At 39.6% G+C, this 17,190-nt stretch overlaps 1 protein-coding gene across 1 annotated transcript; it reads right to left on the reverse strand.

The window, feature by feature from the left end:
- Nucleotides 1-281: 281 nt before the first annotated feature.
- Nucleotides 282-16,943, reverse strand: LOC106085232 (uncharacterized). Its single transcript, XM_059369818.1, has 7 exons — nt 16,818-16,943; nt 10,090-10,159; nt 9,874-10,026; nt 3,444-3,596; nt 2,788-3,387; nt 1,065-1,217; nt 282-1,008 (listed from the first exon to the last, which is right to left on the reverse strand). Exons 2-7 carry the CDS (start codon nt 10,143-10,145, stop codon nt 282-284), a joined length of 1,842 nt encoding a protein of 613 aa, XP_059225801.1. The 5' UTR covers nt 10,146-10,159; nt 16,818-16,943.
- Nucleotides 16,944-17,190: the final 247 nt, after the last annotated feature.

Here is a 17,190-nt window from a genome sequence, read left to right on the forward strand (position 1 = left end):
CAATGGTTAATATTTAATTGGCTAAACACATACGGATATTGAAACATATATTCATTTCTGCACTCCACTGTACTTCTCAAAAAGTTCCATCTAAAATGCGATTATTTGCAGTGAGAATATTTATATTTAATATATGTGACTATTTAATTTAGAATCTTTCCTTGAATATGCATAACAACTATTGCAAAATTTGGTTACAAACATTTTCGGAGTTAGTTTATTTTGGCATTATTTTAATTTCTTGTTATTCAGCCTAATTCAGACATTTTAGATTTTATAGCTTATAATGTATTCACATTTCTTTTCGATGCCGATTTAACGCCATTAATGGCATAAAAGCAACCAATTCGAACACATTGGCTCAGTTCACGTTTCTGCAACCAGGCATGCAAGAAACCGGCGACAAACACATCGCCTGTCCCTTTCAAATCTTCAGCCTCCTCGCTATAGGGCATGCGGAATGATTGAAAAGTCAATGGGCCGGGGGCACAGCCTTCTCGAAAATAGTTGCTTATCAATTCCACACCCTCGCAGCCTTTGTTTATGACAAATATGATGGGAGACTCTTTCTTCTTGACCAGACCTTCGGCCAACTCCCTTATGTTAGATGCTCCCCAACATTGGCAAAATGCCTCAAACTCCGTTTCAGTTCCGAATACCAAGTGAGCACTGCTAACCATGAACAGCAAGTGATCAAAGTTCTGGCGTACCGTTTGTTCAGAACAAAAATTAAGGGCTAAATAACGCCGCCCTTTTATGTAATTTCGCACAATGTAAGTGGTGACAGGTTCACGATTCGGAATAAAGTATCCTTCAATATAAAATATTTGCACTCTATTTTCTGGCCTCAAGACAGAGTTATCCTCGTCATTTAAAACGAATCGCAAGAAGTTTACTGAGAATTGCGCCGATGCCCCATTGCTTGTGTACAGAGCTCGAGCGTCATTGTGACACAAGGATATGCGTTTCCCTGTGGGAGCATTCGTTACGGTCTCCACTCTGAAATGACTGAAACAAAATATTGAAGCATATAGCAAAAGTTTTTCAAACTGTCTTTGAAATACCTGCGATCCATGTCATTTTTCTTCATAAGTTCGCTGATGATTTTTGACTCTTGATCATCGCCACAGGCGCTAAAAAAGAGAGTTTCTGTACCCAACTGCTTGAGGCACTGTGTAGTATTCAGAGCTGATCCACCAAGTTCAACTTTAAGACCACTATAGAAAAAAAAGTTATATAATTGATCATTAATTAAAAAAATAAAAAAACAAGTAAAAAGGCGTTAAGTTCGGCCGGGCCGAACTTTGGATACCCACCACCTCGGTTATATATGTAAACCGCCTTTCATCAAAATCCGGTGAAAATTGCATACCTTATGTCCCATAGCAATTATATCGAAATATGATCCGATTTGGACCATATACTAATAAGAACAAGCCATCGTTCAATTGTGTATAACAAAATATTGGTCTTTTAAGTATCTAAATAAATCGATCTGAACCATATACGAAACGGATGTCGAAAAGCCTAATATAATTCAATGTTTCAAATTTCAGTTAAATCGGATTATATATGCGCCTTTTTTGGGGCCAAGCCTTTAGGTTGAGATATCGGTCTATATGGCAGCTATATGCAAATTTTTATCGATCTGTGCCAAAATGCAGAAGTATGTCAAGGGGCTTAACTTAACTCTCCGTCCCAAAATTTCGGCAACATCGGACAAAAATTTCGCCTTTTATGGGCCCAAAACATTAAATCGAGAGATCGGTCCATATGGTAGCTATATCCAAATCTGGACCGATCTGAGTGAAATTGCAGAAGAATTTTGAAGAGCCTAACACAACTCACTGACCCAGATTTCACCAAAATCGGATAATAAATGCCGCTTTTATGGGCCTTAGACCCTTAATCGGAGGATCGGTCTATATCGCAGCTATATCCAATTCTGAACCGATCTGAGCCAAATTGACGATAGATGTCGAAGGGCCTAACACAACTCACTGTTCCCAATTTCAGCAAAATCGGATAATAAATGTGGCTTTTACTGGTCTAAAACCCAAAATCGGCGGATCGGTCTATATGGGGGCTATATGAAGATATAGTCCGATATAGCCCATCTTCGAACTTAACCTGCTTATGGACAAAAAAAAAGAATCTGTGCAAAGTTTCAGCTCAATATCTCTATTTTTGAAGACTGTAGCGTGATTTCAACAGACAGACGGACAGTTCTAGATTGTCTTAGATTTTTACGCTGATCAAGAATATTTATACTTTATAGGGTCGGAAATGGATATTTCGATGTGTTGCAAACGGAATGACAAAATGAATATACCCCATCCTTCGGTGGTGGGTATAATAAAAATATAATTAGATTTTGCCCAATGGTTAATATTTAATTGGCTAAACACATACGGATATTGAAACATATATTCATTTCTGCACTCCACTGTACTTCTCAAAAAGTTCCATCTAAAATGCGATTATTTGCAGTGAGAATATTTATATTTATTATATGTGACTATTTAATTTAGAATCTTTCCTTGAATATGCATAACAACTATTGCAAAATTTGGTTACAAACATTTTCGGAGTTAGTTTATTTTGGCATTATTTTAATTTCTTGTTATTCAGCCTAATTCAGACATTTTAGATTTTATAGCTTATAATGTATTCACATTTCTTTTCGATGCCGATTTAACGCCGTTAATGGCATAAAAGCAACCAATTCGAACACATTGACTCAGTTCACGTTTCTGCAACCAGGCATGCAAGAAACCGGCGACAAACACATCGCCTGTCCCTTTCAAATCTTCAGCCTCCTCGCTATAGGGCATGCGGAATGATTGAAAAGTCAATGGGCCGGGGGCACAGCCTTCTCGAAAATAGTTGCTTATCAATTCCACACCCTCGCAGCCTTTGTTTATGACAAATATGATGGGAGACTCTTTCTTCTTGACCAGACCTTCGGCCAACTCCCTTATGTTAGATGCTCCCCAACATTGGCAAAATGCCTCAAACTCCGTTTCAGTTCCGAATACCAAGTGAGCACTGCTAACCATGAACAGCAAGTGATCAAAGTTCTGGCGTACCGTTTGTTCAGAACAAAAATTAAGGGCTAAATAACGCCGCCCTTTTATGTAATTTCGCACAATGTAAGTGGTGACAGGTTCACGATTCGGAATAAAGTATCCTTCAATATAAAATATTTGCACTCGATTTTCTGGCCTCAAGACAGAGTTATCCTCGTCATTTAAAACGAATCGCAAGAAGTTTACTGAGAATTGCGCCGATGCCCCATTGCTTGTGTACAGAGCTCGAGCGTCATTGTGACACAAGGATATGCGTTTCCCTGTGGGAGCATTCGTTACGGTCTCCACTCTGAAATGACTGAAACAAAATATTGAAGCATATAGCAAAAGTTTTTCAAACTGTCTTTGAAATACCTGCGATCCATGTCATTTTTCTTCATAAGTTCGCTGATGATTTTTGACTCTTGATCATCGCCACAGGCGCTAAAAAAGAGAGTTTCTGTACCCAACTGCTTGAGGCACTGTGTAGTATTCAGAGCTGATCCACCAAGTTCAACTTTAAGACCACTATAGAAAAAAAGTTATATAATTGATCATTAATTAAAAAAATAAAAAAACAAGTAAAAAGGCGTTAAGTTCGGCCGGGCCGAACTTTGGATACCCACCACCTCGGTTATATATGTAAACCGCCTTTCATAAAAATCCGGTGAAAATTGCATACCTTATGTCCCATAGCAATTATATCGAAATATGATCCGATTTGGACCATATACTAATAAGAACAAGCCATCGTTCAATTGTGTATAACAAAATATTGGTCTTTTAAGTATCTAAATAAATCGATCTGAACCATATACGAAACGGATGTCGAAAAGCCTAATATAATTCAATGTTTCAAATTTCAGTTAAATCGGATTATATATGCGCCTTTTTTGGGGCCAAGCCTTTAGGTTGAGATATCGGTCTATATGGCAGCTATATGCAAATTTTTATCGATCTGTGCCAAAATGCAGAAGTATGTCAAGGGGCTTAACTTAACTCTCCGTCCCAAAATTTCGGCAACATCGGACAAAAATTTCGCCTTTTATGGGCCCAAAACATTAAATCGAGAGATCGGTCCATATGGTAGCTATATCCAAATCTGGACCGATCTGAGTGAAATTGCAGAAGAATTTTGAAGAGCCTAACACAACTCACTGACCCAGATTTCACCAAAATCGGATAATAAATGCCGCTTTTATGGGCCTTAGACCCTTAATCGGAGGATCGGTCTATATCGCAGCTATATCCAATTCTGAACCGATCTGAGCCAAATTGACGATAGATGTCGAAGGGCCTAACACAACTCACTGTTCCCAATTTCAGCAAAATCGGATAATAAATGTGGCTTTTACTGGTCTAAAACCCAAAATCGGCGGATCGGTCTATATGGGGGCTATATGAAGATATAGTCCGATATAGCCCATCTTCGAACTTAACCTGCTTATGGACAAAAAAAAAGAATCTGTGCAAAGTTTCAGCTCAATATCTCTATTTTTGAAGACTGTAGCGTGATTTCAACAGACAGACGGAGAGACGGACGGACATGTCTAGATCGTCTTAGATTTTTACGCCGATCAAGAATATATATACTTTATAGGATCGGAAATGGATATTTCGATGTGTTGCAAACGGAATGACAAAATGAATATACCCCCATCCTTCGGTGGTGGGTATAATAACAAGAACATCGAATAACGGAATAGTGGTATTTATTGATTTATCGCTCCATAATATATGATAATTTAAGTAATAATAATTTTTAAATAAACTAATTTACTGTGAAAAATTTAATATTGAAAGCGTGTACCAATGCAAACTTGTCCAATAACATTCCATTAAGAAACAGGGTTAGTTACTTTTCTCATATGAATGAGTGGTGTCATACAAGTTTAAGCTCAATGACAAAGATCTCCTTTTTGTTGCAGAGGCCAAACGGTGTAAAACACAGAAATTTACACGGCTGGCCATCTAAGGTAATTACCTCACAAATGTCACCAACACTAGAGATGACAACCCTAGCTCAAATTTTTTTGATGATCTCGCTGGGTATTGATTCTAGTCACGAGAAGCACATAAAATCAGGATGTGAACGAACAAGTAAAAAACCTGCCAAGTGAGGCCGAGCCGAATCTTGAGAACCCACCACCATGTATTCAGTTACAAGTTTACACAAAATGCAATTAGTTAAAAGTACAGAAATTTGGTACATTTCTGTCAAACCAGGCAGTAATTAATTCTTCCGGGCCGGTGAAGGCTAATTGGGAGATCGGCTTATTTGGTTTTAGATCATGGAGGTTGGAAGTCATAACAAAACACCACGTGCAAAATTTCAGCCCAATCGGACAACTGTGATTTCCAGGGGCTCATGATGTCTACTCCGGAGGCATGTTTATATAGAAGCTGCATCAGGTTATAGACCGATTTGTACCGTATATGGCTAGGCAGTTGGAAGTCGTAACAGAACACTGCGTACAAAATTTCAGCCAAATCGAATTACAGTTGCGATTTGCTAGGTCTCAGGATGTCAACTCCGTAGATCGGTTTTTATGTAAGCTATATCAAACTAAACACTGATTTTGAATTCTTGTTTAAACCGTTAAGTGGAGCGAACGTTTAAGTCACTCAAGGCTAGTGTTATCCATTAGGCTGTTAATGATCCGTGTCTGTTTCCCTTTCTCCGTTATGGCCCGGAACCCAGACGAAGCGGATTTTGCCATCCTCAGAGAAGACGTTAATCTCCTTCCTACACTGCAAGACTGTTCGTGACCTTACCGTCCTGGTTGTTATTGCCTTTATGGCAATTTATGGCGTTAGCACCACACCACTTCACGCATTCCGTGATCGCTCGGATTTCCGCCTGCAGGACCGAATTATGGTCAGGCAGTCTAAAACAGATCTCAGTCCCTGGGTTCTCAATGTAGACTCCCAGGCCCATTCTGTCCTTTTGCTTTGATCCATCCGTATAACATGATCTTCCAGATGGCAATACTAGGGTTCCGTCAATCCAAGACTGACTGTGCCGATGGCAGCAGTGCCTCGCACTCGCCTTCAAGGTTCATCTCAGTTATCCGATCGGAAACCTCTTCCCTTCCTTCCAGGGATGTCCTACGGATTTAACAAGTTGAAGGTCTATAAAAGCGGTGGGGTAATGAGGAAACAACTCAGCAGTTTTTGCGGAACAATTGTCTGAAGAACTATCGACCACATCTCTAAAGTCTGGATGTAGTCCCCCTGCCACAATAAAAACTGAAGAGAAAGGCGTCGAAACGGGACCCGACAAGCCCTATGTGGTTGGGTTATCCGGTTGGATTGGGCTCAAGGTGTGCGCCAGCGGAGAAGGACAAAACTCAAAAGGTACTTCAACATAGCAGCTAGTGAAGCGTCTAAGAAGGCATCGTCCACACCGTAAGTGTTCCGTAGCCTGAGAAATATTGTTTTCCACTGCTGTTTTAACTACCCCTAGATGTTGAAAGCAATCATGACAAGATCAAACAAATCTTGTGAGTATGATCTTCTAGCGGACTCAAAAGACGAGGCTACCGCAAATGTTGGAAATTCTGAATCCAGTCTTTGGTCCGGTTTCTGCAGATAAATCTCTACCAGTGTAAGGCAGCTTCGCCGGCACTAAAGATCCTTCTGATGGCAAGAGGATTTGAGCCATGGGTGTCTGGAGGAATGGTGTGTGGACTAAGAATTCCTGTATTTAAACCACTCAAGGGTACGGGGAATGGTAGACACAAAGCATGTATTCTTGCAAAGAGTAGTCCTCTTAGTTTTCTTCTTCCGTCGCTTAGCACTGAAGATTCAGTAGTAGCCAGCCATGAAATAAATGAGTCTCATTACTGGATGACTTTCTTATATATGACACAGGATTCAGAGATGTGACCTTCATGCCTCAAGTTGCTGGTTAAAGCTGTTTCTGCAGGGAAAAAGAGCTTCATTATAGGAAGTGATGCTAATGCACATCACCAGGTATGGGGAAGTGCCGATATCGGCAAGACAAGACAATATATATATATATATATATATATATATATATATATATATATATATATATATATATATATATATATATATATATATATATATATATATATATATATAAATCAATTTGTGTTTGTTTGTTTGTTTGTATGTTCGTGTGTTCCTTATAGACTCAGAAACGACTGAACCGATTTTCTTGAAATTTTCACAGATGGTGCATAATGACCCCGTGGTGAAAATAGGGTACTAAATTTTTTGATATCTCAAGGGGGGGGCGGACCCTCCTCCTAACCCAAATTTTCAGAAACGCCACATCCGGAGATGGGTGGTGCGATTTAAGCGAGATTTTGTGTGCTCTCATATAGTACCCCAAAAATAAAAAATTGGTATCCAAATTTCGGATGGGGTACCTACTTCCTTACCCTAAAACCTACCAAACATATATTTTGACCAATTACGACAATATGGGACCCAAATGAAAGGTATTTGGGATCAGAAAACGTATCTGATATCCAATTGTCGGACCAAATTCTAGGGGGACCACCCCAAGCCCCAAAACACCCCTAAATGGGACATATTTACCAACCATGGCAATATGGGACTCAAATGAAAGGTATTTGCTAGTAGAATACGAATCTCATATCCAAATGTGGGACCACGTTTCTAGGGGTCCACCCCTTGTCCAAAACACTCCCCAAACTGGACTTATTTACTGACCATGGGAATATGGAGCTTAAATAAAAGGTATTTGTGTGTAGAATTCAAATCTGATATCCAAATATGGGACCAAGTGTTTGGGGGGCCGCCTCTCACAAAAAACATCCCCCAAAGGGGACAAATTTACGACCAAAGCAATATGGGGCTCAAATGAAAGGTATTTGCGAGTAAAGCACGACTTTGATATCAATATTCGGGAATAGTGTCTACGGGGCCACGCCACCCCCAGAACACCACCCAAATAGTAAGTATTTTCTGACTATTGCAATAAGAGGGTTTTTAAAGTGGATCCGATATATATTTTGAAGGCCAACTCACTGAGTGTCCGCGCATCCCCAAAAACACCCCCCAAGCCCGTCATTTTTGCCAACTATGGAAATATGGGACTCAAATTAAAGGTACGTGGTAGTAGACCACGTATATGATATCAACATTAGGTGCCAACTGTCTAGCGGACGTCCCACCACCATAACAACCCCCAAATAGGACGTATTTGCTCACCAAGACAATTTGGGTCTTAAAGAGAGTGGAACTAAATATTCATAATTTTTAGGGCCAATACCCCAAACCGGACATATTTGCTGACTTTTGCAATAAGGAGTTTAAGTGAGATTAGAAAAAGAATTTGATATCCAATTTTGAGGGCAATGGCAATATGGGGTTCAAATAAATGATATTTAGATATATGAGAATAGAGCACGTTGCTGATATATTTTCCGGGCTTAGTGTTTTTTGGGGGATTACCCCAATCCCCAAAACACCCCTAAATCGGCGATATTTAACGACCATGTCAATGTGGAGCTTAAATGAAAGGTATTGGAGGTATAGACCAAGAATTAACACCCATTTTCGTGACCAATTATCTGGGGGTCTACCCCTTTCCCAAAATACCCCACAAGCAGCAATTTTTTAGTGACCATTACAAAATGGGGCTCAAATAAAGGTATTTGGGAGTAGAATACGAATTTGATATCCAAATGTAGGACCATGTATTTAGGGCATCACCTCTTTCCCAAATCACCCTCAAAGCAAAAAAAATTTCGACCATGCCAATATGTGGCTCAAATGAAAGGTATTTGAGATTAGAAAACGAATTTGATAACCTGTTTTGTGTCCATGTGTTTGGGGGACGCTTCATCCTGTATACTCCTCTTAAGCCAATGGCAATATGGGGTTTAAATAAATGGTATTTGAGAGAAGAGCATGATGCTGATATTTTTTCAGGGCAAGTATCTGGGGGACCACCTCTCCCCCGAAAACACCACTAAATCAGAAATCATGGGAATATCGGGCTGAAATGAAGTATTTTAAGAATGGAGTACACCTTGCATCCAAACTTAAATTCGTAGATCATTAAAGATCATATGGGATTCAGATAAAGGCACTTATATTGTTAAACTCTTAGTCAAGTTAGCATGGTATTTCACTAAAAGATCTTCGAAAATAAATATTCCAAGGAAACTTTTGTTCCATATAAAGTAAAAGAAGGCGCAGCGGAGCGGGCCCGGGTCAGCTAGTATAATATAAGTTGCAATCTGGCGACTTTTAATAAAGGGAATAAACCAACCTTTATTACCAGTAACAGACAAGAGGTAATAGATGTTACCTTTGTATCGGAAGATCTAAGTTGGAAGTCGTACCAAAATACAATTTACAAAATTTCAGCCCAATCGTGTAAAAATTGCGGCTTCTGGGGGCTCAAGATATCAAATCGGGATTTCGGTTTATATGAGAGCCTTATCAGGTTATGTATAAATAACTTCTACATTATCCTCACAGAGACGGTGTCCACGATCAATTAGATTATTCCATAAAAAAAATAAAATCTTATTCAAATTAAAGAACAATTTTCAAATAATTTGGTTTACAGAGTTGCCAACGCGCTTGAATTAAAATGTTATATATAGACCCGAGTTGAGTGAATCTTTCATTTAAATGTACACATTTCTTAACCGAAATGAGATTCTTAGTTTTTCTGTGTGTCTGATTAGAAAATCGTTCTAAGTGCATATAGATTTTTGCAGAACCTGTGAAAAATTAACTGCTCAAGGTTCAAAAAATTGGTTTAGTGACTTATTATTTCGCATAAAAAATTACTTACTCGTTTATATTTAAATCGGACGTTACTTCGCTGAATCGGTCCATGTTCATCTCCACTCTTGTGTTAAGACTTAATCTATGACGGTCCAACACTTTTGGATCTTCTAACGTGGCCGAGTAATTTATCAGCATATTGCCAAAGGCTAATACTTTTCTAGCGTGGAAAATGCATTGTAAATGAATGAACATGCCACCCTAATGAGAAGGTAGTACTTACATGGCAGAAATTTCGTTTGTTTTCATACATGACAAGCTGGAACATGAAAAACTCATTTGAAATAGGGTACCTTCAAAATAAATAATACAAAAAATTAATAAATGTACTGTAATAAAATTAAGTCATGCCGAACATTGAATACCAACTACCAAGGTAAGCATTTTATCCAATAGATAAGGTTTTCCGGTGAATCGGTCTATATCGTGTAAGAATGTTGAGGCGACCAAAACTACTTATATATTACTCTGAATTTGTTAATATTGAGTAGTACAAGAGACGATTTTGAGCCCATGGCCTTAAATCGGAATATCGGGATATATGGCAGCTATACCAAATATTATTCGATCTCAACCATACTCTGTATGGGTTTCGAGAGGTTTAATAAAACTAACAGTACCAAATACTGAGTGGGCTTCTTACGGACTTAAACCCCTAGTATTTTATAGGCTTAAAACCCTAAGATAGAAAGATCGGTCTATATGGTAGCTATATTTTAATATGGTCCCATATAGACCATATTCGGTGTAGATCTCGAGCGTTCTAATGAGACTCTTTGTTGCGAATTTCAGCGAAATCATGCAATAAATACAACTTTTATGATCCTAAGGCTCTAAATCGGGAAATCGGCATATAAATATGGCAGGTATATCTTAATAGCGTTCTTTCTGGATCATATTCGCTTGATGTATTGCGTACTCTAGTTCAACTCACCAATTCAGCGAATTCGGGCAATACAAGCGGCAGTTAGGCAGTTAGTTAGTTAGACCCGGCAGATTGGTCTATAAGGCAGCTATATCCAAATGTGGTTCAATATAAACTAAAATTATCGTTCAAATATTTTTCGAGAAGAGCTTATTAATCGAAGATTTCCTTTGCAATCCAGAGATCACAACACACCTACCACTGTGGGACAAATTTAGCCCATTAGGTATGGAGGTTTCAAGGGCCATGCATTGGTAGGTCGTACTTACATCGAATATACCGCGAAAACGTCTTTACGATGTAAGTAGGTAAACCAAGTTTGACACCTTTCACACCAGATGATCTTTTCAACGCATGTCTTTGCATTTGTATTGATGGACTTGTTTTCCACACGACTATATTGCTTCCATGGTAACCACATGTTACCTGTGCAACTTACATTGACAACAATGACGACAATGTCAACTGGATTACGACTGCAATAGCGGGGTTTTTCGATACGCGCTTTAATCACCTATTTTACATTCTTTACTTTATTTGGCTATGACAGAACATTTGCCCCAATAGGCGATGGTAGAATAGCGTTCCAAGGGCCTCAATCTTCTGCTCTCCTTCTATAATCTATGACACCAAGTATCGAGGTGTTCCCCACCACATGATCTTTGCATCGGATCGTCTCAGTTTGCGTGTACCACCGTAATTGCCTTGAAAAGACTTTTTGCTGGAGCTTCTGATTCTGACAACATGAACTAGCCAACGCAACCGCTGTATTTTGATACGTGTAACTATGCTATCGTCATACAGCTCGTGATTCATACAACGCCTATATTCTCCATTAACGAAAGCTGGTCCATACTTTTTGCAAAGAATCTTTTTCTCAAATAATCCAAGCATTACCTCATCTGATTTCACCCATACCTCTGAACCATATAACAACAAGGGCAGTATCAGTGTCTTGTATAGTATGATCTTCGTCTGTTGAGAGGTGGCCTTGTTTCTAAACTGTCTATTTAATCCAAAGTAGCATCTGTTAGCCATACTTTATTCGCTTTATTTAAAAACAAGTGTCGTTCGTTTCGGTTACGGCGGTGCCGAGATAGATAAATGTACTGACTATCTCAAACTTGTGGTTCCCCAAGGCCACCAAACTCAGACATGGTTTGAAATACCTTCGAACGTATAGGGCTAACGAATGCGGCTTTGTTATCAACAAAGAGATGGTAGGTGTTGATTTGTCCTTCTCGGGTCTTTTCCAGGATTTGGGGTAGTGCGAATATCTGGTCTACAGCCCAATAACCTCCTTGACTTTAGATTGTAATATTTCCACAGTACGCTCGAGAGTATCTTGTATGCAATGGGGAGGAGACTTATTCCCCAGTAGTTGGCACATTCCGTCCTGTCTCCTTTCTTGTGTACGCGACATGGTATGCTGAGTTTCTAATCATCGGGTATGCATTCTTCTAGCCAGATTGTGCCCTCATTCTGACTAGGAGGTAAACATTATATACCATCATCAGGGATTGGTTCTGCGGTATTCACTTCGCCGCCATCGCCGGACACTAGCAGTTGGGTAAAATGTTATTTCCATATCCTCAGCATGCTATCTGTGTCAGTTACCAGATTTCCTTCTTTGTCTCTGCAGGAGGATGTACCTACACCAAAGCCATCAGTTTGATGTTTAATTCTTTGGTATAGTATCCGGGCTTCATTCTGACTCCTGTACATCTTAATTCGCTCAAACTCATGCATTTTCATTTCCTTTCGGCGAAATACACTTTTCTCCTCCCTACTTTTCTCCCAATACCTCTCCTTCATCTGGCACGATGCTACTGATTGCAGGGTCGCTCTGTATGCCGCATTCTTGGTTTCAGTAGCATTTCAACACTCTTGGTCATATCATGGATTCTTTGGGGAAGGCTTCCTGTACCCAAGTATGGACTTCGCGCCATTTCCATAGAGTCGGCAATGAATTGTCACTGCGATGTTATATCATCGGGAGAAGTAGTGCTTCCATCAAGCAGTTGGGTCAGTCTAGTGAAGTATGCCGTTGCTATCTATTGTGTTTGCAGTTTTCAATGTCCGGCTTTCGTGCAGTGTCAGATTGTACGTTTCTCACCACACTAAGACGGGTGCGAACCTTTGCTGCAACAAGGTAATGATCCGAATCGATGTTTGGCCCATGGATCGATCGTACGTCTTACACGCTGGTTCAGTGCCTTCCGTTTATCACAACATGATCTATTTGATTTTTCGTGTTTTAATCGGGTGACAGCCATGTGGTCATGTTAATCCTTCGATGTTGGAATCGGGTACTGCTAACTACCATATTAATTTGATAAAATTTTGTAACTGTTGGGCCGAAGATATATACCTTCCCTATTTTCGCATTAAAGTCTTCCAGAACGATTTTAATATCATTGGCGGCACAGCGGTCATATTATCTTTCTAGGCGCTCGTAAAAAATATCCCTGGTCTGGTCGTCCTTGTCTTCCGTCGGGACATGGGTGTAAATATAATTGATGTTGAAGAATTTAGCCTTTATACGGATTGTGCCTAGCCTCTCATCCACCGGAGTAAACCTGTAGACAAGGACGTCACCATTCTGTGTTCCTGCGGAGCGCTTCCCGAGCCATCGCACTTCCTGTATGGCAGTAATGTCTGAGCTTTAATCAGCCCGAGAAAAACCCTGGATGACCGGGGAGATTCGCAACATTGGGACAAATTCCGCTGACTTTATAACAGAGCACGGCTTAAGGAATATAACAAGATTATCAAAACGGCAGAACGTACCTCCTGTAAGCTATTCTACGAACACGTCGATAGCGGTAATAATACCGTTAGTAGACGTCATGGTAAAGGAAGCCAACCATTTAAGTTAGAAGGAGGTCGACTATATGGCGCCCCATTTGGCCCTTTTTTTAGAGCGTGCCTAGCACTTGCAAATAATCCGCCTGGCAGTAGCCGAGGGTGATATTTATACCCAAGCCCGAAAAATTAAGCTATGCGACACCAAAGGCCTACACCCTATAAGCCTCTGAAGAAGACACGATCCAATGCCTTAGAGGGTAAGAGGTAATGAAAGAGCAGACGATTTGGCAGTGAAGGCAAGAGGACTGCCGTCAATAAACTTGGTTACTACGAAGACTTTCGGGTCGACGAGGTCCGACTTAAAGGCAGGGACTACGAAAGTGCCTGTAACACAAGATGTCGAATAGCTTGCTGTCCCAAATTTCAGCGAAATCGGACAACAAGTGCGCCTATTATGGGCCCAAGACCTTAAATCGAGACCGAACTGTGCCAAATTAGGCAAGGATGTTGAATAGCTTGCTGTCCCAAATTTCAGCGAAATCGGACTGTAAATGCGCCTTTTATGGGTTCAGGACCTTAAGTCTAGAGATCGGTCTATATCCAAATCTGGACCGTATTGAACAAGGATGTCGAGAGGTCTACAACAACTCACTGTCTCAAATTTCACCGAAATCGGCTAGTAAATGTGGCTTTAATGGGCCTAAGACTTTATGGGGTCTATATCAATATATAGTCCGATATTGCCCATCTTCGAACTTAACCTGCCTTTGGATACAAAACAAGTCTGTGCAAAGTTTCTGCTCAATATAACGGACTGACGTGGTTAGATCGTATTAGATTTTTACGACGATCAAGAATATATATACTTTATAAATTTGGAAATGGATATTTCGATGTGTTGCAAACGAAATGACAAAATGAATTTACCCCCATCCTTCGGTGGTGGGTATAATTAATACACCCCAACCATGGTGGTTGGTTAATAATACACAATATGGTAATTTTGGTTCCATAGCATGTAAAACAGATTTGCACAAATGTCTTGAAATAGGGAATATATAGACGGCTCATAATATTTCTCACGTCTCACATAAAATTTCACATTTAGGGCTGTTGAGGGTAATGATTTCGTAAACGTGGCGTAAATGAAGGAGAACGTGTTTGCAGTTTTGTATTGGCATATAAATACGCATTTAAACCTGCAAAGTAACACCGCTAGCCATTTGGTACCCTTTTCGATTTTGAACTACAGTGGGAAAGTCTTAAAGTTTGTTTCTCTCTCCAGTCAGTTGTCATGATGCTCTGGTCTAGGGAGCAGCGGGTCTTCAAGAGATATTTTCTAACGGTCGCGCACTTGTTGCTAAGCAACGTGCCTTCCGCTCTCGCTTTGAAATTCCTCCTCATATACTCGTTCCTGGCTTTAATTGGATTCAGTCGTGGGTTAACTCATTCCGGGAGTGTGGAAACTCAGAAATGGACTTCAACGAGCCATCAAAACTCCAGAAGTTAATGAAAGATTGAGTGAGTCAGTTATGCGTTCTCCCCGATGTGCTGCACAGAGTGGACCCGAAATTCAAAAGTGGCCTTAATCAGTGTGTGCGCAAGGGAAGTAGCCATTCACCCGATGTCATTTTAAGACATGAAAAAACTGGGATATTGTATTCTCAAATAAAGAACTAAAACAATAGCTGAAGTACTTTTGTTTATTTACCTTTCAAATAAGTAAGTTTCCCTGACGCACACTGTATATAAAGGGTTATTAAGTAGGGACGCTACAAAAGTAACCGATAGGAACAGCAAACGACCATTTCCGCTCTTTTGAAAACGAGCGTTATTCTATGCTGTCACACGTGAAGTAGTGTTTTTAGTCGTTAACGTTAACATTTTTGCTTTTTTGATATTTGTTAACAGAGTTAAATTTTATAACTCGACGCTCCTCAACGCTCTCATTCTGTTTAGGCCTTAAAGTTAGCATTTTATGATGGAAACATATAGGAGCCAACAACGAGGCCATATTATTAAAATTTACTACCAAAATTCGGAGTCACTGGCTTCATCGTTTTCATTGAAAACCATCATGTTCAGCGATGAGGTTCATTTCTGGCTGAATGGCTTCGTCAATGAGCAAAATATGTGTTATTGGTCAGACAGCAATCCATGGGTCATCATTGCATCCGGAAAAAATTACGGTTTGGTGCGGTATATGGGCCGGAGGCGTCATTGGGCCGTACTTCTTCCATTATAATCAAGACCCGCAGGTTTTTAAGATTGGGAATCGCTACCATTCAATGATAACACAATATTTTTGGTCCCAATTGGATGATATGGAACAAGTGGTTATACAAGACGGCGCCACAAGCCACACAACGAATGACACAATCAATTTATTGGAAACCAAATATGGAGAACGTGTTATCTCACGAAATGGTTCAGTCGGTTGGCCGCCCCGGTCATGCGATTTGACGCCGTTAGACTATTTCCTGTGGGGCCACATCGAGTCTACGCCAACAAGCCTGCGACGATTGATGAACTTTGTACGAATATTGAACGCGAAATTGCAGCAGTATCGGTGGATTTTTTTGCTTGAAAACCGTTGAAAATTTAGTTCAGCGTCTGGACTTCTGCAGGCGTGCTCGTAGTGGCTATGCAGATGAAATCGAGTTCCATACATAATAGCATTGATACACAATACTGATCTGCTAACCTTGTCGACTTGCTCAGTCCTAGGTCTTTAGAGTATGCGCCAAAGACCACATGGTTATACAGTCGGGAAGCATCCATTACAAGGTATATTTTAGTTCCAAACGACTCTTTGATGTATGGAGGTATGGTACTCTTATACCTTTAAGATTTACCAAAGAATAAAACATCAGAGTGATGGATTTGGTTTATGAACTTCCTTCTGTATAACCTAAGTAAAATTGTAATCTCGTAACAGACACGGAAAGCGCGCTGAAGATTTTAAAACCATGGATGATTTATGCAAATACGATAGATCAACGATGGAATCAAGTGGAGGAGACCCATTTGTAATGGGAGTGAAAGTTTTTTATATAACACTCACAAAATGATGATGCACTCTACTAGAATTGATTCATGTTTGAATTATTTATATTCTTTCCGCCTCTTGCTACTAAGATTGATGAGGCATTTCTCAGAATTTATTTTTAGTAAACAAGATTATTAAAAATATTCAAATTATATAAACGACTACGTACTTCAACGCTTAATTCGACAGACTTTTTGTTTAATGTTATGCTGTATATGAAACACGTCCAATTTTTTTATTTTTTTTTTTTATTTTTTAAAATTTTTCTATTTTTACTTATTTATTGAGAGCAAAATATTTGCTCGACGTACCGATATGAACTGATTCAAACGTTGTATTTCTTTCGATCTGGAGCCCCGTTTTTCATTCTATACAGAACCCATTTTCGCCGTTTGCGGTTTAAGAGTTGTTGATATTACTTTGCGGTTGTTTTACTTCTTTGTAAATAAATAATATGCCTCTTTTCATTGTAACTCTTTATGCGAGTATGCTTTACCCAGATAGCGTTCTGGTGTTCACCTAATGCTAAAGACCTAAATATC

The sequence above is a fragment of the Stomoxys calcitrans genome, chromosome 5 (genome assembly GCF_963082655.1).
Source record: "Stomoxys calcitrans chromosome 5, idStoCalc2.1, whole genome shotgun sequence".
Taxonomy (NCBI): Eukaryota; Metazoa; Arthropoda; class Insecta; order Diptera; family Muscidae; genus Stomoxys; species Stomoxys calcitrans.

What these genes read in the sequence shown, in the direction of transcription:
- LOC106085232 (XM_059369818.1), bottom strand. Translation starts at nt 10,145, where the DNA reads ATGAGTTTTTCATGTTCCAGCTTGTCATGTATGAAAACAAACGAAATT. An exon ending in ACAAACGAAATTTCTGCCAT is followed by an intron (nt 10,027 to 10,089) that starts GTAAGTACTACC and finishes TTTCCACGCTAG; the next exon opens with AAAAGTATTAGCCTTTGGCA. An exon ending in TTGAAAGGGACAGGCGATGT is followed by an intron (nt 1,218 to 2,787) that starts GTTTGTCGCCGG and finishes TTTTTTCTATAG; the next exon opens with TGGTCTTAAAGTTGAACTTG.